This window comes from Pinus tabuliformis, chromosome 7, assembly GCF_031772625.1.
Source record: "Pinus tabuliformis cultivar Carrire ecotype Pingquan chromosome 7, CPIR1, whole genome shotgun sequence".
Classification (NCBI taxonomy): Eukaryota; Viridiplantae; Streptophyta; class Pinopsida; order Pinales; family Pinaceae; genus Pinus; species Pinus tabuliformis.
This window is the reverse complement of record NC_142293.1, coordinates 622486072-622508354: the sequence shown is the minus strand read 5'-3', so window position 1 is coordinate 622508354 and position 22283 is coordinate 622486072. Positions and strand designations below refer to the sequence as shown.

The 22283-nt window shown below is 35.6% G+C and overlaps 1 protein-coding gene across 1 annotated transcript; it reads left to right on the top strand.

The window, feature by feature from the left end:
- Window positions 1-1503: 1503 nt before the first annotated feature.
- LOC149248974 (uncharacterized) lies at window positions 1504-9672 on the top strand. The gene is made up of 3 exons (XM_089456144.1): window positions 1504-1756; window positions 8329-8458; window positions 8577-9672. The coding sequence occupies exons 1-3, from the start codon at window positions 1522-1524 to the stop codon at window positions 9421-9423; spliced, it is 1212 nt and encodes a 403-aa protein (XP_089312270.1). The 5' UTR covers window positions 1504-1521; the 3' UTR covers window positions 9424-9672.
- Window positions 9673-22283: the final 12611 nt, after the last annotated feature.

The window sequence follows — 22283 nt, the reverse complement described above, 5'->3', positions numbered from 1 at the left end:
ATGAATGGTTACCGCATATAGCCGAAGAACCGATCTACCACTCACGCAGAACCGATCTACAAATAATATTCATTAAAATAAAATTAAAAAGATAATTAAATTAGAGGTTATCGAAATTTTATATATGTAAAATTTTGCCTATAACTATATTTAAGAGAACCAAAAGTTTCTAATAAATCAAACCTTAACTTATAAAATCAAATAATTGAAAGAAACAAAAAAAACTTCAATGGATTATAAATGTTTTTTTCTTATTTTTTGTTTTTTTGTTTAGATGTGTTATATGATCACCGCAGAGAGTTTAGATGTGTTATATGATCAACACAAACACAAAGATGGGATTTGTTATTAACAACTTGCCAATCAGATATTACTACAAATTTCTCTAACTCGTCGATTTACTTGGTTAGAAACCATTAAACCGAACACGAAAATTATGTAAACGATCACATTCATTGAGTAGTTTGATTTTGATCAGACTCCTGCGCTGGACCAACTTGTACGTTCGCGTCAGTGTCATGAAATATGCGAAAGAACACGTACAAACTTTAGTGAGAATTAATAAAGATTTTTCTCGTCTTCTTGAATTGACCATTATGGTAAATAATTATTTAGATGACATAAAAATTTGTTGTCTCCTATGTTCTTAGTACTTCCATGTTTCACGGTCTAAAAACCTAAATGCCTCAAACTAATTGAAACCAAAATTTTATGAAATCTCCAAACTAATTGATAATGAAATTGTATGAAATCTCCAAACCACTTGGAATTGGTTCTCCAAATTACGACGATTTTGAATAATTAACGGTATTATATATCGCGTAGTAGGTTTTCGATTTCACCAAATTACAGCCGAGTCATCCATATACTGTGCTAATAATTTATTTCACGTAACTTGTACTTTTTGGCCGTCGATGACAAATAAAATGCTTGCGAATCAATTCAACTAGAAGGTCTCCGACTATGAAAAGCTGGGGAAGAATTAAAGCTGATCTTGACTTGAATTGATTTTATTAATATTCAACAACTATACGTATGTGGTGGAAATTCAAGCCACGTATTATGAACACAGATTGCTTTGTGAACATGGAAGCACGGGGCGAATTAGGAGTAAGTGGAAATATATGATTTATCATTTTCAACTGCAAGTAACTGGTAGGACGTCTTCTGCAATGTTCGTTGATATGTAGAGAGTTGGGGTTCTTGTAATCCGAAGGAAGGGAGTAAAAGTGGCGAATACTATGTATAATATTCCATGAAGCAGGGGTTTCAATCACTCTGGTCGTGCTTGTGTTTAAAAATGTGGCAAATAGTCAGAAAAATATATGATTTATCATTTTCAACTTCAAGTGAGTGATTGGACGTTTTCTGCAATGTTCGTTGAGATGTTATATGCGGTAGGATTCCTGTCATCCGAAGGAAGAGAAGAAATGAGTAAAAATGATATATATATATATATATATATACACTACGCGGTATTGGTTCATCCCTCTGCAGGATTTTCAATCACTCTTATGGTGCATGTGTTTAAAAATCCTGGACGAGAAGAGTCCCAGAACACAACCAAATTCGATCACTTGGATAGAGCATCAATCGGTAGGCAAATCACACGAGCGCAAGGAGAAGGGATCCCATTTCCTTGGAAAAAAAATGAGAAAAGGTCGCTGGTCAGCTGAAGAAGATGAGAAACTCATCAATTATATGATGAAGAAGTACGTTATGGGCTGCTCCTGGAATTGGGTGGCAAAGCAAAGTGGTAATTAAACAATGAAGTACCCATTCCCTTTTAATTTCAATTTTATTCTGCTGCTATCTTCAATTCAATATCTTTAAATAGCTGAGTGACAACCGTAACATTCAGCGGATTACTCTTTTGCTTTCCCAAAAAATTTAGTGTCGGTATATAGATCAACGAAATACAAATGACTCTATATATAACAATTTCTTTTTTCAATTTATAGTATTGGAGCCATGTTCAATAATACAATATCTATTTAATTTTTAAATCTAAAATAACTTATTTATTTATTTAGGTTGATCTGATAATGTGCGTCTCTACACGATCTCCGAGAGATTACGGACTTATATAAAAATATAAGTCATGTAAAAGGAGTTATATAAAAATATAGATTATATTAGATTTTACATTTTTTAGTTGTTTTTTTAGAGATTTTTTATGGTGATCATCTATAGTATTGTGTGTCTCTTGTCGAAGTTGTTAATTTCAAAGGGGATCCATCTTTAAGACATGAGTGATAGATTGAAAGATGAGCTTACCAACCAGAACAAATAAATACTTAATTCCAGAACAAATAAATACTTAATTCATAATTGCATACAAACAAAAATCTACTTAACTTTTAAAAACTAAACCTAAGTCTAAGTAAGACTAATTAATAGATAAAAATATTTAATTTATTATATTTAATTGTTTTATTATTAAATAATATTTAATAATCATTGCTTTTAATTTTTATTATCAAATATCCAATATTTTTATTTCATACAGATTTTTAATTTAAGTGTAATTTACATCCTCAACTTAATTAATTTTATAAAACTTATTATTAGAATATTTTATAAAATATGTAATAAATTAATATCTCTTTAATATGAAAGACTAACTTAATAAAACAATTGTTTTAATTATTAGTAAACTAATATTGATAAAGATTTATTAAAAACTGAAAAATTAATTAATTTATAAATAATATTAATAATAAATGAGTAATAGTAATTTACTAATTTATATTATATTAATTTTATGATGAAATATATAACCATTTATTTATTTAGAATTATTATGTTAAATTAATATTAATATCTATTAGTAATAACAAGATTATTACTAAGAGAAAGTCCTAATTTTGATAAATAGAATTAATTTTTATATATTACAAATAAAATAATAATGATTATTAACTAATAAATAATAATAATATTAATAGTAATTATTTAATTATTTAGTTAATAATGATTAATAATTTAATTATTAATGAGCAAATAAATAATTATTATGAAAACATATTATAAATAAATAATCATTTATTAATAATTAATTATTAATTTATTAATAATTAGTACTTAATTCATGACGAGTTTGTTATAATTTTTATAATTTTTAATAAATTTCTTATAAGGAGTAATTTTTAATTATTAATTAAATCCATTTATTACTCTTTATAAGTATTTATTTATTAATTTATTTATGTTTCATAAATCATTAGAGAGTAAGGTCAGGGAAGAGGGTTCATACTTGAGTACTATATCTTAGAAGACCTGGAAGTATTGATATGTCTAATCACTGCAAGCCAATTTTCATTTATCTCATGCCCACCATCCTTGTTGAGGTTATTCAGACATTTCCTAATCTCAAGCGCCTCTCTGATTTTCCTTTTTGGATAATGATCTTCCCTAAAGATAATCTTGGTGCTCTCGAGACAAACATGATCCTTGGTTTTTGAGGAGTGCTCTGCAAGTGCTAAAGTGTGTGATCTTCCATTCTTGATATCTGCTCCATGTTCTTTAAGTCTAGTTTTTAAGGAATGCCCTGTCGATCCAATATAAGTTTTTCCACAAGAAAAATCAATCTTATCAACTCCCTTGAGCTCATGCTGATCGATGTTATCCTTGATAGATCTCATCTTTTGCTTAATTGTTCCACAAGTCGTAAACTGAGTGAATATGTCATTATTTCTTAGAACCTTGGCGATTTTATCCATAACCCCTTGAATGAATGTAAGATAAATTTTCCCGCAATTTTCTTTAGGGCCCTTAGAGAGGACCTTTTCTTCAACCATTTCTATAGCCTTTTTAATATCTTTTTCCTTGTATCCTATATCTTTAAAGACAGAGGTTAAGTGCTTAATCTCCTCATCAAGGTGATCGACATCAGAGATTGTGAGGGCTCTAACAGCAAGAGTGTTAAGGACCCCAAATTTTTGGGATGAATGATGGTATGAATCGACATGAAGGTAGCTCTTGATGTCAGTTTTCTTCCTAAAGAATTGGTGTCCTAAAGTACCATAGGACATCTAAGCATGACGTTGAGTATAGATGGTAATTGTGGGTGAAAAGGGAGTTGTTGAAGGGTGCCATATACTACAAATCAAAGACTTAATTGTGGGTGAAAATGGAGTCGTAGATTGTTGTTGAGTTCAAGGGAAGAGAGCCATAGAGGGCTACAACACTCGACAAAGTGAGGGTCAATGAGTGGAAGAGAGTTATCACAAAGAATTATGTCAAGTACATTGAGGGTTTTCAGGTTGAAGAGAGCTACTGAGGAGGTTGGGCCTTTGAACCATATTAGGGAAAGGAAAAACCATAGTTTTGGAAGCCATCGGGTCTTTGATTTGTGTGCAAAGGAGGGTCTGTTACCAATGTGCAAAATAAAGGTTATTCCTGAAACCCTAGCCAAGCCATGTTTAGAAGAGGTCGAGCAAGGTCATAGTGAGAAAAAAATGAAAGAACCTTGGAAAAGAACTGAATTCATTAAGAAGTTGAGCTATGAGAATGACTCCCCACGCAACACACGTCGACTGTAGATGTAGAGAAGTCAAAGGAACACGGTATGTTTTTATGTTGTACAAGTGTATATAGTTAATTAAAGTTAGATGGAAGTTAAATTTAGGTGAAGGCTAAATATATTTTAGTAATATACATAAACTTTCCAAGTAATTGAGTTTGAGAATCAGTTCAAAAATAAGGTTTTTAGGGGTTTAAAAAACAAGTTATGAAAAATCGTGTTTCTCTAAAATAAGGTTTTTAAACTAAAAAATTGGGGTCGCGAAAGTATTTTTTTTTTCAAATTGACACAAAAAAATGATGGAGAGCTTTCGTGTAGAGAATAATGGAAAAGGTGACAAATACTAAATTTCAAGTTGAGAAATTTAATGGCAAAGATAATTTTGAATTATGGAAATTAAAAATATGAGATTTACTAGTATAACAATGATTGTAGAAGGCATTAGGGGCAACAAGAATAAATGTGCAATGATGACTGATGAAGATTGGATGGGTCTCGATGTTAGAACCCTTAGTACAATTCAGTTATGTCTAGCTAGTGTTGTCGTGTTTAACATAATTAGAGAAGTAATAGCAATAGGCTTATGGACCAAGTTAGAAGGATTTTATATCACAAAGAATTTTATGAATCAGATATAGTTGAAGAGGCAGCTATATAGTTTGAAAATGAGAGTAGGCAGAAAAATTGTAGATCACTTGAATGTGATTAATACTCTTGCCTGTAATTTGAATAGCATGGATTTTAAAATCGATTGTGAAGATAAGGAAATTACACCACCGTGTTCATTTTTTGAATCACGGGATTATTTTGTAAGTTCGATTAATTAGATTAATTGAAGCTCTTGAATTTGATTATGTTATTGGAGTATTGGTGTTTAATGCGATGAGGAATACATCAAGTATTGAAACCTTTATATGAGAAGAAAAAACTACTGTAGGTGAGTACAAGGAAAATGAGAAAAGTCGAGAGGTACATCTAGATCAAATTCCAAAGGAAAAAATAGTAAAATTTGATGTTGGTATTATAACAACAATGGGTATGTTAAGAAGGATTGTGATAAGAGACACGATTCCAAGGATGACATCAAAATGAGGCAGATCCAAATAAATTAAACTTAAGTAGGATTGATGAAGTTTTTTCTATAGTAATGTTTCTCAACACTATAAAGATTGGTTGTTAGATTCTGGCACCTCTCATCATATGTGTCCACATAGAAATTGGTTTTCTTAATATGAAAAAATGATGGTTTAATTGTTCTAATGGGAAATAGTATTTCTTGTAAGATTGTTTAGGTGGGAAGCGCCAAAAATTTAAATTTGTTATGGTATTATAAGAACATTAACCATTATTATAGATGTGCTTGAATTAAAGAATAATTTGATATTTTTGGGAGCTTTGAATTCTAAGGTCATAAGTTTATAGCTCACAATGGAGCACTGAAAGCATCCAAGGGCACTTTGGGGGTTATTAATGGTGCTAAGACATGAAATTTTTATAAGCTAGATGGAAGTATCTATGTTAATAAAGTGATGACAACATGTGAAGATGCAACTAAATCCACTCATTTATGGAATCATTGACTAGGACATATGAGCCAAAGAGTACTACAAGTACTGATGAACCATAAATTACTTCCAAATTTGAAATATCTGGATTGGAATTTATCCAAACATTGTATATTTTGAAAGAAATGTAGACGTAAATTTAAAGTAGGTAGTCACGCTAGTAGAGGAATTCTTGATTATATTCATTCTAATGTTTGTGGGACATCCCCTACTCTTTATTTTGGAGGATCGTCATATTTTGTAACATTAGTAAATGATTTCTCGAGAAAAGTGTGGGTTATGTTGTCAAAAGAGAACTTGATGTGTTTAACACATTTAAACTATTTCGACTAATGGTAGAAAATAAAATTGGGAAAACAAGCAAATGTTTAAGAATAGATAATGGAGGTGAGCTATGTTCTTTAGAATTTAAAAATATATTGGAAAGAACCTAGGATAGTGACACACAAAACCTTTGTATATACTCCCCAGCAAATGGCATAGAAGAAAGCATGAAGATGGCTCTTCTAGAAAGAACAAAAAGCATGCTCAACAATGTCAATTTGCATCAAGAGTTGTGGACATAAAGTAGTCACTACTACTTTTTATCTTGTAAATTCATCACCATTAGTCGCAACAAATTGTAAAATCCCTGAAAAGATCTCGGAAATTCATCCTAATGATTATTTAAATTTAAATATTTTGGTTGTGAAGTGTGCACTCCTACTCCTAAGAATCAACATTGTAACTTAAGCCATAGATCAAAGAATGATATATTTGTTGGGCATCATGATGTTGCCAAGGGATATATATATTTTGGGCTCCTACTACCAACAACATTATCATCAACAACGATGTGATATTTGATTAATCTCCTCTCATTAAGTTAGAAAGTGTAGCAGATCCTTTGGAATAGGAATATGTGCAAAAACGTGGGTCATTAAATCAAGAAATTCAGTTGGAAACCCAACTATCTATAGACACAACTAAGAAAAAAGAAACTTTTAATGATAAAAAAGTAATAAGTGCTAAAGACATTCAGGGAAATGTCGTAATCCCACAACCAAAACTTTGAAGATCTACAAGGGAGAGAAACCCTCCTACAAGGTATATCAATTTTACTTCATATGCTATTTTGGTTACCATTGAATCGGGACGTTCTTGTTATTAGGAAGTAATAACCATAGTTCCAAATGGAAGGTGGCAATGAAAGAAAAAATGTAGAGAAGAATAAAACTTGAGACATGGAAAATGTTTGTAAAGTTAAAAAGGTTGTTGTATGTAATGGGTCTACACATTGAAGAAAGGAGTTGATAACTTTTGACATGGTAAAAGTTTCTAAAGTTAGAAAAATTGTTGTATGTAATGAGTCTACACATTGAAGAAAGCACTTGATGGTAATGTTGAGAGATATAAGCTAGAAAAGTCACAAAAAGTTACTCTCATATGCAATGCACAGATTTCTATGAAATATTTTTTGCAATTATTAAACTTGTATTTATTTGTATTGTGTTAATACTAATTTTTCTATTTAATTTAAATTTCAAACAATTATATTTGAAAAATATACTTTTATATGGATATTTGCATCAGGAAAAATTTGTCCAACATCCCAATAAAATATATATTAACTATAAATTCAAAAATTCATTATATAAAATCTGCTGGCTTCGGCCTTCGACGGTTATCTGCTGTGGACCCCGCGTATCTGCTGGCTTCGGCCTACGACGGTTATCTGCTGGCTTCGGCCTTTGATTTGTAATGGCTATGCCGTAATATTCTGAATTCTGCTGGCTTCGGCCATATGTTGTAAATATCTGCCGGCTTAGGCCATATGTTGATTTTCCCTCTGAAAAAAAAACCTAAACCAATGATCTAAACAATAATAAATTTCGATACAAACACAATACAATAATAAATTTCGATCCAATACCACACAATATAAACTGGTCAAATTGAATAAATAAATTTAAATTTCTGGAAACTCGACACTTAAATGGCTAAATTTAAATTTCTGGAAACTCGACACTTAAATGGCTAAATTTATATAATTCAGTATAACTTTAAAAACCAAATTAGCTCATATATTTAAAATTTTAATTTAAATAAAAATATATATAATATTAATATAACCTAAAAATTATATTAGCAGTGACTGAAAAACCAAAATATAAAATATATAAACTCAGTAAATGCAAAAATAAAAGACAACTTTGAGTGGTAGAGCACCTTATAAGTTTTTTCTGAACGTGTATACAGGTCTGCGGAGATGCGGAAAGAGCTGCAGGCTGAGATGGATGAACTACTTACGACCTGGCCTTAACCACAGCCCGATTTCCTACGAGGAAGACCAAACGATCAGACATTTGCATTCCCTTATCGGCAACAGGTTTCCATTTTTGTCAATTCCTGCTCTTCCCTAATCTTCTTTGTTAATAATTGTTCCAGTGAATCCATGCTCACTTTCCTTTCCTTTGATTTGGAAATGAATGGCATTACCTACGCAGGTGGTCTCAAATTGCTGTCCATTTGCCTGGACGTACAGACAATGAGATCAAGAACTATTGGAATTCTTGCATCAAGAGGAAGGGAGGGCTTCTCTCTTCCTCCTCCACGGAACCCAACGGTAACAACACAAAATGTAATATTCCCTCGCACGCTCCAGATCCTTATATGTCGCTTCACTCTGCCAAGCCGTTGGGGGTTATTCCGGACAGTCACATGCAGTCAATTAATAACATCTTTAATGTAGTTGCCTCTGCAGAAAATCAGCACTATCGTGTTGAGGACGTATTCGATTTAAAACATGAGCAATTTGATGTAATTGATGTAGACTGCACCAACAACCACCAAACTTCTTGTTCACAACTGTTGATTGATCACACCAATGACAGCTTCACAGAGGCTTTTACGTCTCCGGGTCTGCAAGCGCAAGGACATACTGTTCAAACTGCAAAATCGCCCGGATACGATCAACTGAGAGACACATGGAGGACATTGCTGCCGCCTGCAGCGCCAGGCTCTGCAAACAACGATCTCGGCGGTACAGTCACCATTCCAGCTCTGGTTGAGATCAGCGACTCGTTGAAAGGGGAAAGTGAAAACGATGGACATGTCATTTATAAAAATGACAATGACATGATGATCGACAATCTGTCGTTCACAGCATCTTCTGGAAAAAACGCATGGAGCGGTACTTATTCCTATCCAAATGCAGCTGATTTCAGTAATGTTTATCCAGGAGCTGAGCCATACCCTCCACATAATCCCCTCTCCCAATTTAGTGCGCCAGCAATTTTATTGGCCGACTTTGATCAGTACTTTAAAATCCAGTCTCAAGATCAGGATGATTGACATTAATGTCGCTAGGCAGAAGAGGTAAGAGTTGCCTTGGATGGGAGAAGTAGTGGTTGGTGATCAATAGGATTGCTTAATAGTGGGCAACGAGGAAGCCAACGCTACAGTGCACCTTTACACTGTAGCCACGAGATCAAATCTGTTATAGCTAACCAGTCAATCAACGCAGAGCATTCAGCCTTTGGGTTATCCTTTGTAATTTACTTTCGACCTTTTTAAGTCAATACTCTAATATGATTGTATGCACAGGAGAGTGATTCATGACCTCATTCAGCCGGTGTATATTTTAACATATAGTATTAAAAAAATATTATTTAAATATTTTAAATTTCATTATTATATATTTGCAATGGGGTTGTAGTTTGTTATTATAAAAATTATATTTTAGATTTAAAAAAATAATAATAAACTTATTAGTATATATGTTTTTTTTATAATAATTATATTTTAGATTTAAAAAAATAATAGTAAATTTATGACTATGTATGTTTTGTTATTATAATAACTAGTATTTGCATCATATGTTGTAAAGAAAAAGCAGCAAGGCAATGCCATAGATTTGTAGATAAAAGTTTTTGGGGCGAACGAGAGTCATTATCTTTTTATTAAGTAAGAGAAGTATCCCACAATTTGATTTCGTTTGCTATTATTATTTTATTATCAAGTGTATCTTGGAAGCATAAGTCATGCTTCTACAAAATTGCAATGTAAGGCATGAAAGCCTTAATGAGACATTTCAGTGGGCATAGGATTTTCCCATATCAATGCGACGATTTGTACAAAGGTTTGTTTCACAATTTATGATGAACATTGAGAATTCAAGGTGCAATCATGGCGTGAATTGAGAAGAACTGACCCAAACATAAATATGGATCCATGTCAACATGGAAATCTTGTTAAGCCTATCTATATGTAAGTTGCAAGGAAGCATATACTGAATTGTTTGAATAGTGAGGATCTCATTAGAATGAAATGATATATATATATATATATATATATATATATCACAGTTGAAAATCCCCATCAACTACAAACATATAAAATTGAGATTTTTGAATTTTACTTTGAAAGAAAACTTGTTCATGAAACTTAGTCCTTAAATTTTGACTATTTAAATAGTCCAAATAATCAATTTAAAAAAAAAATATTAAAATAAACTAGATTTAAAAACACCAAAAATAGCACAATCTGAATGCCAAGAAACAAAGAAAATGTATTCCAAGTCATGAGATATGTACAATGTCAACAGACACTGTGCTTGATTGGCAACTTCTCATTGTCTTCTCCACTTCCTTGGAGTCATCCATTGTCTTCTCCACTTCCTCAGAATCATCCAATATGAAGTACTTTCTGAATTTAGGCTTCTGTGATCATAATAAATTAAGAAAATTTTGGGATCTATACAGTGGGGCAGGGGAATAGTGGAGTAGCTACGTCAACAATTGAAATAAGACCTAAGAATATGAACAATAATTTTTGCAATCATAACACTTCATACTTAAATTCCCGGCCACAGTACTTCCCGTATGCACATTGAAAACAAAGTTCTCTCAACCAGTATTCATCTGTCTTAACTCTAGATACATTAAACTTACAGGGATCTTCCCCCACCTCCACCATAGAGTACCCCACTTCTTTCTATACATTAAGAACCAAAAAAATTATGACATGATATTTTTTCATAGATGTATTGAATGCTCTAAATTTGTTCAATTTGTTTTATAAATAGATTTAACAAGGAAAACAGTGTCAGCTGTTAGTTACAATATCTCAAATAGAAGTTGATGATATCTAAGTATTTGATTTTATGATGCACATCTTATCATGAAAATCGCTATATGCAATTCATTCCTTCTTTTCTTGCCTATACTACCAACTTCTGAAATTTATAACACTATAATGGCATCATAAAAATTTTAATCCTTCCTTTAGAGTCCCATATTGTTAGAAATGACACAGTTGCTACAAGCCTTGCTAATATCCTACTTTCTATACGTTTGTCTTAATATAAAGGATAGGTAGTATTATTTTCTTGATCTCTTTCCTTATGATACTGCAACTTGTTGGATGAATCTATGTCCCATTATAAGTAGATATCCGTCTAAGTTGCTTTGTTATATGTCCTCGCCATCCATCCTCTGGTTGGTCATGGAGACTGCATGACTTTCATGTGACAAAATTTGATCCCCAAAATTTGGTTGACATTTGTGTTTAGCACATGCATATGAGATATTTGGTGATGATGGCTTTGCCTACATGTAACATCAGATGTCCTCACTGAGAAAAACTAAATTCTTGGATCTCCAAATCCTAGTGAGGGAATGTGATTGCACTTGCAAACAAAATGCTCTTCTACCTCTTCCCTTTGTTGCGAAGGTGCTTATGGGCTTACCCTGCCCTGCTCCACAGTCGACAAAAATAGGTGTAGGAGCAATACACCCTGGCCATGAACATCATGAGGTCCCAGTACAAAGAGAATAAGCGCAGGAATAAAATAAGGAATTTTGACATCAGTGAGCTCACATGAATAAGAAGGAAGGGTTTTGTATAACTTCGTTTCCCGGTTGATTCATGCATGAGTAACCTTCAAAAACTGCTATTGGTCATATTTGAGGGGATTTCCCATAGGATGGAGTTGGATTCTCTGCAAGACTGCATGTGTTTTATACCTCTTCCAAAGCACTCCCTTAACATTTTCTGCTTCTGAATGAGATAAAATATGATGCTATTAGTCTATGTTCCCTTACGGTCTTGTAAAGATTGGCCAATCCCATACTTCCAAGGTTGGAACTGATATAGGAAACCTACATTGTGTAACATACTAAGAATAAGACCATATTTATTTGAAATAATAGCCATAGTAATCTGTAGATTCTTTAACTCTATAATCTCTTGATAAATTAACTCAAATTGAACCTTATCGAACATTCATCTTTACATACCTTAAGATACTTAATAGATGAATTTGGTATACATTGATGGGTTTTAAAATGGCTCAGTTGGGGTTATGTAGTGCCCATCAGAATCCCATAGTGTAGCGATAAGAAAAGGTTTCCTACGTGTGGGGGGGTCAGATCAAGAAATGCAGTCCAGATCAGGAAAGGTTTCAGGGCTCAGAGAAAGGCTGCTAGAACACCAATGGCTTGCTTGATGGTGGGGATTTGAACCTCGGCATCACCACTGTACACATCGATGAATACCAAGCACAACATCACACACGGAGTTCGCAAACGGTGTCTTTCTGTTCTTCTTCCGATGATGATGATTTCAACAGATTCACCATCAATCTGGTTGGCTTTGGTTGTTTCTTGGTGGCATTGAAAAGAGTCTTGCCATCTACAAGGGCATTAGGATGAGCTGCTACTTATGATTTGGAACCGTATACAACTTGCAACGAATTGGTAACCACTTTTCCCTAATTGAATAGTTGAGTCTTTTCCAATCGTCTAACATATAATGTCATGGTGCACAATAATGATAGGTGGGCAAGAGGGGAGTTGATTTCAGAGGGCAACGCCTTACAGCGTAATTATATTTTAGATTTAAAAAAAATAGTGAACGTATTAGTATATATGGCAATATTTACAGTTTAGAGTAATATGCTTCGTCCATATTAAATTTTATAGTTCAGACTAATACGCTTCCTCCATAGTAAATTATTGGTAAACATTATATTAAATTATTGGTAAACATTTTATAGTTATATAGTTTTAACAAATTATTAATTATCTCATATAAAATATATGAGATTTAAATTACTTAGTTTGATTAGAATTTAATTTTATATGATTTCAAGTTTAAACTTTTTAGAAAAGAGATGAAGATGGAAGTTATATTTGGGGAAATTAAACTATTCCAAAGGGCTTCCAAAATCAGAGATTAACACAAACATGGTAGGTGATAACATAGAGTTGTGAAAGTATATTTAGCATGGAAGTCATTTTTGGCAAAATTAAACTTTTCCAAAGGGCATCCAAAATCAGAGATTAACACAAACCTAGTAGGTGATAACATCCCATTATATTTAGATTCTAGAAATAACATACCACTCAATGATAATCAACCTAACCTCACACACATAGGTTTAGATTAAATTGTAATTTAATGATTTTAAATTTTCTCTTTTTTACTTAGTGATAAAGTTATGGGGAAATTCTAGATTTTTATTATTTAAATTGCACTCTAAATATATAAAAAATAACAGAATTAAACTAATATTTAAATTAATTAGAATATCGTATTTTAACTATATTAAATCATTTGTAAATATTTCATAAAAATAATGATGACAACCATTTTTCAAAGTAACCAAAAATAATTTAAAAATAATTTTATTTATAATTTAAAATAAATAAAGTATATAATTAATTTTTATTAAATTATGATAAAACAAAAATAATATTTCAATAAAATTTATTCTCATATTTTTATTAAATTATAATAAAAGAAAATTGATTGTATTTATTAATTGGGATAGTGACCAAAGAGGACATTATTCTCTAACTTGTTATGCATCCACCTTTCCATATGGCCACACACACGAACATGTACTAGGATAGGGGATAGTTATTCTACTCGGATTAGACATGCAATGGAATGATAGGGTGGAGTGTGAGCTTCTTCTATGTTTAATACCATCATGATGTAGGAAAGGTTTGGCTTACAACCTTACCATCACTAACAATGAGTAATATGGATGTAGGTTTTGTTTAGCAAAGGATATATGGTCTCAAAGGGTGATATTATGACTAGAAAAGATGCATTAGTACTTTGAAGGGATTTAGGTATTTATAGGATATGAAAATAGTTTCATTCAGCATGGTGGGGTTGGCTAGTGAGGGTTTTCATTAAGCATGGTGGGATTGGCTAGTGAGGGTATGCTTTTGCTTGATATTTTTATAGTTATTTTTTGGACTCTTTATGTTATCATTTTGCCTTTGCATATTATTCCTGTTATGTCATTTGAGGTTATTCTAGATTTAAGGACCCTTTAGAGTAGGATATATAGGTTAAGCTTGACAATGCGAGTACTTCAACTCATATCCTAAGGTTAGTTTTAGATAGCTAGTGACACTCCTTGTTTAAGGATCCCTATTTTTATCTCATTGTCTAAGTGGGATGAGGGTAGGTGCGGGTCATGTTGGTTGGAAGTTATTTATTCGTCAAGGTATAATGGTGAGGGGATGAGAGAAATTGAGAGGAGGGAGAAAGGGGAAGAACTATTTAAATTTCTCATCTTCTACACATCACACCCACCGTTCTAGACCTATTGAAGATGCCTAGTAAGTAGAAAAATGATATCATCATAAGTGCTCGAAGGGGAAAAAAGTGATTGAGGAGATAAATATAGAGATGGATTATAGGAGGAAGGACCCAATTGAGGACCAGATTGTTGAATATTATAGGGTTGGGTATCTAACATTATCCATTCTCACTCTATAGAGATAAAATACTTCAAAATTATTGAAACATATTAGGTCCTAAAGAGCAATACATCTCAATATTTAGAGAGAACCCAGGTAGCCCATGAGGATATCACAAGGGATTCACCTTATTGACTAATTTATTATCATATTCATTCATAGAGGTGTGTTTTCAATTATCAAAAGTATAGTCAACATATTGTAGGTATTAGGGGGCAAGAAGGATAGGGTGTGGTTGGGTGGAGAGGTGTATTAAGGAGTTTATAGGTATTAGCAATATAAAAATGGGTACTAGTTAAAGTAATGTTTTTATTATTATTGAAAATATGCATTGGGAGGGGCTTCCAAATAAAAGATTTTGGGATGTATTTATCAATATCAATTTGAAATACTACTTCTCTTTAATATCCCATGAACACATGTGAGATATGATAGATTGACTAAATCAAGATCATGTGGAGGATATCTTGCATAATATCCATATTTCTTTACACCAAGTTGGAGATGCTATGTGGGTCTTTATTGTGGGGCTCATGGTAACTCAGGTCATAGAGCAAAAATTCATTCAATTTTAGGAGGAAAAGGTTGGTGGCCAACCAGCACATCATTTCTAAGGGGGAGGACCATCCTTTAGCTCCAAGGTAACCTTTGGAAAAGCTAGACATGGTATCCAATGAAGGGAAGGTAGTGGAGTAGATCCAACGTCCCTTCTATGTTAAGGTCATAATCTAGTTACTATTGTTTTGTGAAGATACTTTTTTGAAGCTTATTAGATAAATTAGACATAATGTTGATCACACTTATAATCATTAAACTGGCGGGGAGACTAGTTTCCCTCATCACAATCACCCATTAATAAACCAAATGTATCTTTCTTCATCTATAATATCATAACTATATATTTTAAGTTTATATATGATTTTGATGATGGTGATCATTAACATCCACTAATATTTGTATGGTCAATATAATTTTGATTAATCAAGGGAATGAAATGAAATACCTTTTTATAATAGAAACAAAAAGATACAATAGAACTTGACTTTTAGTAATAAATGGAATGTGTTGAAAGTGTAAATAATGAAGAATAAAACAAACATTCTTGAATAGTTGTAGCTTATCCCTAAGAAGAGATGTGATGGATATGTGCATTTACTAGAGTGTATTACAATGAGGCTGAAAAGCCATTTCTAACATAAAGGAGTGAAGAAACCTTAAACATCAAAAAGGCTAAACCTTGGAGATGAAACACCAAATGTTTTATGGCCCCGATGATGTTAGTTGGTCCATCAACTTCCCTACATTGTGGAATTTCCATATGATCTCTGTTTGACACACTTAGTAGCCCATTGGAAAGGCTTAACTAAGAAGTACACATTTGGATGGGGCCTAGACCAGAGCTTACAACTATGGACAAGTGCAATTCCACGTAAAAAAAAAAACATTTGGGGCATAAAATGGCCCTAGAAGTTTAGTTATTGAAAATATAGAAAAATGTTGAAGGTGAAGAACTATGCTTTGAAGTAGGGGAATAGGTGGGTGGTTGATGATATACACCTATATCAGTATTGAATCTTATGAAGGTAAGATATTACTTGAAATTCTTTATCATCTTATTTATATGGGTTAATTGCAGTAGAAAAAGAATTCCAAGATCACCATAGTTTTGGTAGACTTAAAAGGTCAAGAAGGCCGATAGTGTGACAAATATTTAAAAATTAGATCAAATTTGAGTATAAGATGGAAAATATAAGAAAGTTTTTTTCATTTTTATACCTCTTAGTGCCATAAAGGTGACAAATTGTTCCATTCCATGGTGTTTTGGGAATTGAACAATGCCAAGTTTCACTATGAAGCTTGTGAAAATTTGTTCTTATTTTAGCAATATTCATTTTCTTCTTCATTTTAGTTAATATAGACATATACATTTGATTTTTGATATTGGGATTAATCACGCCATTATAATATCTTAGTTTTCTTTTTACCTCTAACTCTTTCTCTTTATCACCCCACTATTTCTCCTTAAATAATGAAGTAGTAATATTTTGAATACTATCCATATTTTGTAAAATTATCTCTTCTGTTATCCCCCAATAGTCAAGCCAAGACTAGGCATCCTTATGTCATCCTCTGATCCAGACTTAAACAGGAACGCAACAAATTACAGAGATAACCATATACACAAAGATGCAACGGAAATAATACTTCATTTCCTTAATGGAAAATACTGAAATATGCTTACAACCAATAATGGAAATAAACCAGCTAGGGCGGTGGTAGCTTATCTCTGAGAAGAGATGTGTGGCTACATGCCTCTGAACTGTGTTACAATGAGGCTCGAAGGCCTATTTATTGTTGAGAAACAATGGAAAACCCTTCACATTCCAAAACCTAACCCTAGAAGATGAAACACCAAATTGTGGGCCCCATTTTTGGGTTAGTTGGTACATCAACTTCTCGGGGTCGCGAATTGGTCGTATTATCTCTGTTTGACGCGCATGATAGCCCGTTAGAAAGATCTCTCCGAGGACTATGACGGAAAAGATGATTTCTAGACAGAAAAATCGTTGGCAGTATATTTCCCAAAAAACGTCGTTTAGGGCCACAAAACGGCTCCGAAAGTTTAGGACCCGAAAAACTGCTAAAAATAGTAAACTGTGTTATAATTAAGGAAACTGAAAAAACTAAAAAAAGCACTAGAGGGGATCCAAGTGGAATTAGCGGGTGGCCACTAATATCCACCTGGATCATTCCTCCCCCCTTAGGAAGCAATGGTCCCCATTGCGTTGAGTTCCTCCGTGAGATGAGGGAACTTCTATTGCACTTGGTCCCTGGTGAGCCACGTGCCCTGGTGAAGGAGTTGTCCTGCTTTGACAACTCGATACAGTTGGATATTCTGCTGGCGAGTGTGGTTGATCTGTGTCTCCATGATCCGATCAGTTGCAACTTGTTCCATGCAAGCTGTATTTAACTCTGTGGGTGTGAGTTGTTCTGCAATGTCGAATGTGTCTAGTAATGGTGGAAAGTATGGCCGAAGGCAGTCGACATTGAACACCGGGTGTAGGACAAGGAATGGGGGAATGATGAGCTCAAATGCATTGTCTCCCACAGCCTTGGTAATGGTGTAAGGGCCATATCGGTGTGGTCTAAGTTTCCGATAGGTTCCGGTAAGGCATTCCTTTTGCAAATGCAACCAGACTTTGTCACCCACCTGAAACTTGCGTGGCACCCGATGATGATCATGTCGTTGCTTGTACTTAGCATTTGATTTCTCTAGAATGTCATGGACCTGCTGACGAATATGTTGGATGTGCTCAATGAAGTTGTTCGCCTTATCTGTTTCAGACTGGACATGAGCAGAATCTACATGAGTAGCTGCAAATGGCATGGCCACATCGATGGGACATAGTGACTGGAATCCCAAGCCCAATTGAAAAGGGTTGTGGCCAGTCGAGCTGTGGAGAGCCCAGTTGTAGCTATGTTGAACATAGGGGAGGCTCTCGTCCCATGTGCGTGGATGCTTTGAGTTGTACATGCGCAGAATGTGTACGATCATCCTATTGACAACCTCTGTCTGGCCATCAGTTTGAGGATGGAAGGCTGTGGACTTAGTGAGTTTGGTGTCCAGCATCAACCAGAGACTGGACCAAAATGTACTGAGGAACCTACTGTCCCGATCTGAGAGTACCCACACTCATTCAAGGAAGAGTTTAGCAGTGGCTTCTGTTGTGATATTCTTCTTGTAGGCCGCCATAATGGCCATCTTTGAGAACCTGTCGACGACCACAAAAACACAATCATTTCCATTCTTAGTGGAATGAAGGCTTGACATGTAATCCATGGAGATGGATTCCCAAGGTCGACTAGGTGTAGGCAGCGGGGTATAGAGGCCTTGCTTCTTAATGGCTGGTTTGGCAATGGCGCAGGCAGTGCATGACCTGATGTACTTCCCGACATCCTATCGAAGATTCAGCCAATAGAATTACTTCTACAGTACTGCCATTGTTTTTCGACCCCAAAATGCCCAACAGCCCGACTGTAGTGTGCTTCCCAAATCATCTTGGCACGCTCACTTGAAGGAACACAAAGGTGACCTAGGTGGCATAACAGGCCATCCTGGAGGTGAAAATCTGGAACATGCTGACCCTCCAAGAGGTTCTGGTATGTGTGGCCGAATTCAGGGTCGCTTTTATAGAGCAGTGGCCAATTAGAAGTCTCGTGCCCACAAGATTTGAGCACGGTGGTTAACGCCATGATCTGTGGTCGACTCAGGCAATCTGCAACATTATTAGTGTTTCCCTTCTTATACTTGATATTCAAATGGAACTGTTGCAGGTATGTGGACCACTTCTGATGGCGATCATTCTGCAATTTCCCTTGGGTCTGTATGAACTACAGGGGTCAGTGGTCTGTGTGGATGACCATATCCTTCCCCAAAATGTAATGCTTCCATTGTCAACGGGCCTACACAATGGAATACATCTCTTTATCATAAGTGGGATACTCCCGGACTGTGTCTGAAAGTGTTTCACTGTGATATGCCACTGGATGCCCGTGTTGAGTAAGGACTACCCCAATAGCATAGTCAGAGGAATATTTCTTGACCTCAAATGGTTGTTGTAAATCTGGTAACGCGAGCACTGGTGCCGTGTAGAGGTGATCTTTCAACTTTATGAATGCCTTCTGTTGAGATTCAGACCAAAAGAATTTTTCCTTCGCTCCTCCCTTGGTGACTTGACTCAAAGGCCAAGTGATATGGGAAAACCCTAACACAAACCTGCGGTAGAAGTTGGCAAGACCTAGAAAGCTGCGGAGCTCTGTCAGAGTGGTTGGAGATGGCCAATCCCGAATGACTTTGATCTTGGCTGGATCCACATGCACCCCTTGTTCATCAATAATGTATCCCAGATACTGAACCTGGGTCATGCCAAAAGTGCATTTCTCTAAATTGGCACATAGCTTGTGTTGCCGCAGTGTTTGGAGAACCTGTCGGATGTGGTGGAGGTGCTCTTCCCAACTCTGGCTAAAGATTAGAATTTCATCCAAGTATACCACTACAAATGAGTTGGTGAATGGCCATAAGATGTCATCCATTAGCCTCATGAAGGTTGCAGGAGCACTCGTCAACCGTAAAGGCATAAACAACCATTCGAAAAGGCCCTCCTTGGCTTTGAAGGAAGTCTTCCACACATCAGAGGGTTCGATTGGTACCTGGTGATATCCTGACTTCAGATCAATCTTTTTGAAATATTTTTCCCCCTTTAGTTGGTCCAGGAGGTCATCAATCCACGGGATCGGGTACCTATTACAGACAGTGATCTTGTTCAGTGCTCGATAGTCAATACAGAGTCTCCAAGTCCCATCCTTCTTCTGTACCAACATAATTGGGCTCCCACAAGGCGATGAACTCGGACGGATGTGGCCTTTCTGCAACAGCTCCTGAATCTGCCTCTTGATTTCATCGTTCTCCAGAATGGAGCGTCGATAAATTGGTCCATTGGGTAGCGGCACACCTGGGGTCAGATCGATGGAGTGCTTGACCTGACAGTGCAGAGGAACCCCTATGGGGGAGGTGAAAATGTCCTCGTACTCCTCCATGACCTTGTCCATCTGTAGTTGTCGTGTAGAGGGGCCCTGTCTGGAGGTTGTGGCCACCGTCTTCTTCTTTCCTTGAGGGCGTATCATCAGGAAAACAAATTTTCCAGTTTTGGAAATGAGCTTACTGCATTTTTTTGCAGTATTCAAAGAGATGGCAGTAGGCAGTGCTACCTCTGGCATCATGTACAGCTGATTTCCCAATGTAATAAGAACAGCACGGGGCCTTTATTCATACACAGCATGTCAGTTCCACAAGTATAGTTGTCCTAATAATACATCACAAACTTCAAGCGAAGCATTTTCACACAATACCTCATCTGTGAAGGGCTTGATGTTGTGTGGAAGGCGACACTGTTGGCTCACGCGAAGATCTCGTCCTTGGTGCAGCCACCCGATGGTGTATGGTTGTGGATGTGCTATGGTTGGTAAGCCAAACCGCTTCACGACCTCCGTTGAAATGAGATTCTTTTGGCTCCCGCTATCGACAATGAACTGTAGCGGGGAGCCCCTTACCCACATCTAGGAGTGGAAGAGAGGCTCCTCCTCCTCTGGATCTTCGGGTTCATTTTTCTGGATCTTGGTAGTAGCAATAGTGGCGTTGGGATCCGCATCAACGATCTGCTTTTCTTTGTCATTCCCCTTGTCAGGTTCTGACTCAAAGTTGGAACATGCATCTGATTCTGAAACCTTTAGCTCAGCCACCAGTGACTGCTTGGCCCGACACTCACTTGTGTTGTGAGTGGAGCTCTTATGGAACTCACACCATTTTCCCGTGTCCTTTTTCGGCTATGTGGCACTATTCTTTGCTTGTAGCTTTGGTGGGTTGTCTTGGGCTTCCCCACCTTGGCTTTGTCTTTTGTTCTATGGTTTAGGGGCACCTTTCCCTTGCTTTGGATTCGCAGATCCAAAGTCTCTCTTCTTTTGTTTAAACTTCTACTCAATCTTGATGGCATATCGGTATGCTATGCCTAGCGATGAGATGTTCAGGAATTCCATTTCTTCCTAGATGTACTTATGCAGGCAGCCGCGGTATTTGATTATCAAATGCTGCTCTGAATCCTTGATACCCAACTTCGTGCGAAGGGTATGGAAAAGATTGGTGAACTCCGGCACATCTTGATCCCTTCCCTGCCGCAGCGTGGTCCACTTTATGTATTCGTCCTCATAGCTTCCAACAGGGTAGTATTGCTCCTTAATGGCATCCCGGAATGAATTCCAGGTGGGTGCGGCTAAAAATAGCGAGCCTGTAGTTTCATCCTTCTGCTCGCAGTAGGTTTCCGACCAGTCCTTGATGTGGGGTGCTGCTTTGAGAAGAGCGAAAACAATCTTTTCCTGACTCGAAAATTCATGAACAGAAAATAACCCTCTAGCAGATTTAACCATTTATCTACAACATCTGCATCTATTTGACCCTCGAATATGGGGATTTCAAAATTAACTTGTACCTTAAAGGGCATGGCATTTCCAGAGTAGCTACTCGAAGCCGATACGTCACTTTTGGGTAGCCGCTGAAGGATTTGGGCAAAGTTGTCCATCATCGCGTTCCGTTGTCGCTTGAGGGCTTCTTCGAGCAAGATTTTGATAGGATCTCCTGCTCCCTCGTCTTTCTTCTCATCCGCCATGGGAGGCTGTCGGGGTTTACGAGGCTGGTCTTGCAAAGGTTTGACCAGCTCAAGCCCTAACTCCTTATATCCCGACCTCGTTGGGGACATGCAAAGAAAAACAGAGAAAAAGTAGACCGCTCTGATACCACTGATCCAGACTTAAATAGGAATGCAACAAATTACAGAGATAACCATATACACAAAGATGCAGCAGAAATAATACTTCATGTCA

What these genes read in the sequence shown, in the direction of transcription:
- LOC149248974 (XM_089456144.1), top strand. Translation starts at nt 1,522, where the DNA reads ATGTGTTTAAAAATCCTGGACGAGAAGAGTCCCAGAACACAACCAAAT. An exon ending in TTGGGTGGCAAAGCAAAGTG is followed by an intron (nt 1,757 to 8,328) that starts GTAATTAAACAA and finishes ACGTGTATACAG; the next exon opens with GTCTGCGGAGATGCGGAAAG. An exon ending in CATTCCCTTATCGGCAACAG is followed by an intron (nt 8,459 to 8,576) that starts GTTTCCATTTTT and finishes TTACCTACGCAG; the next exon opens with GTGGTCTCAAATTGCTGTCC.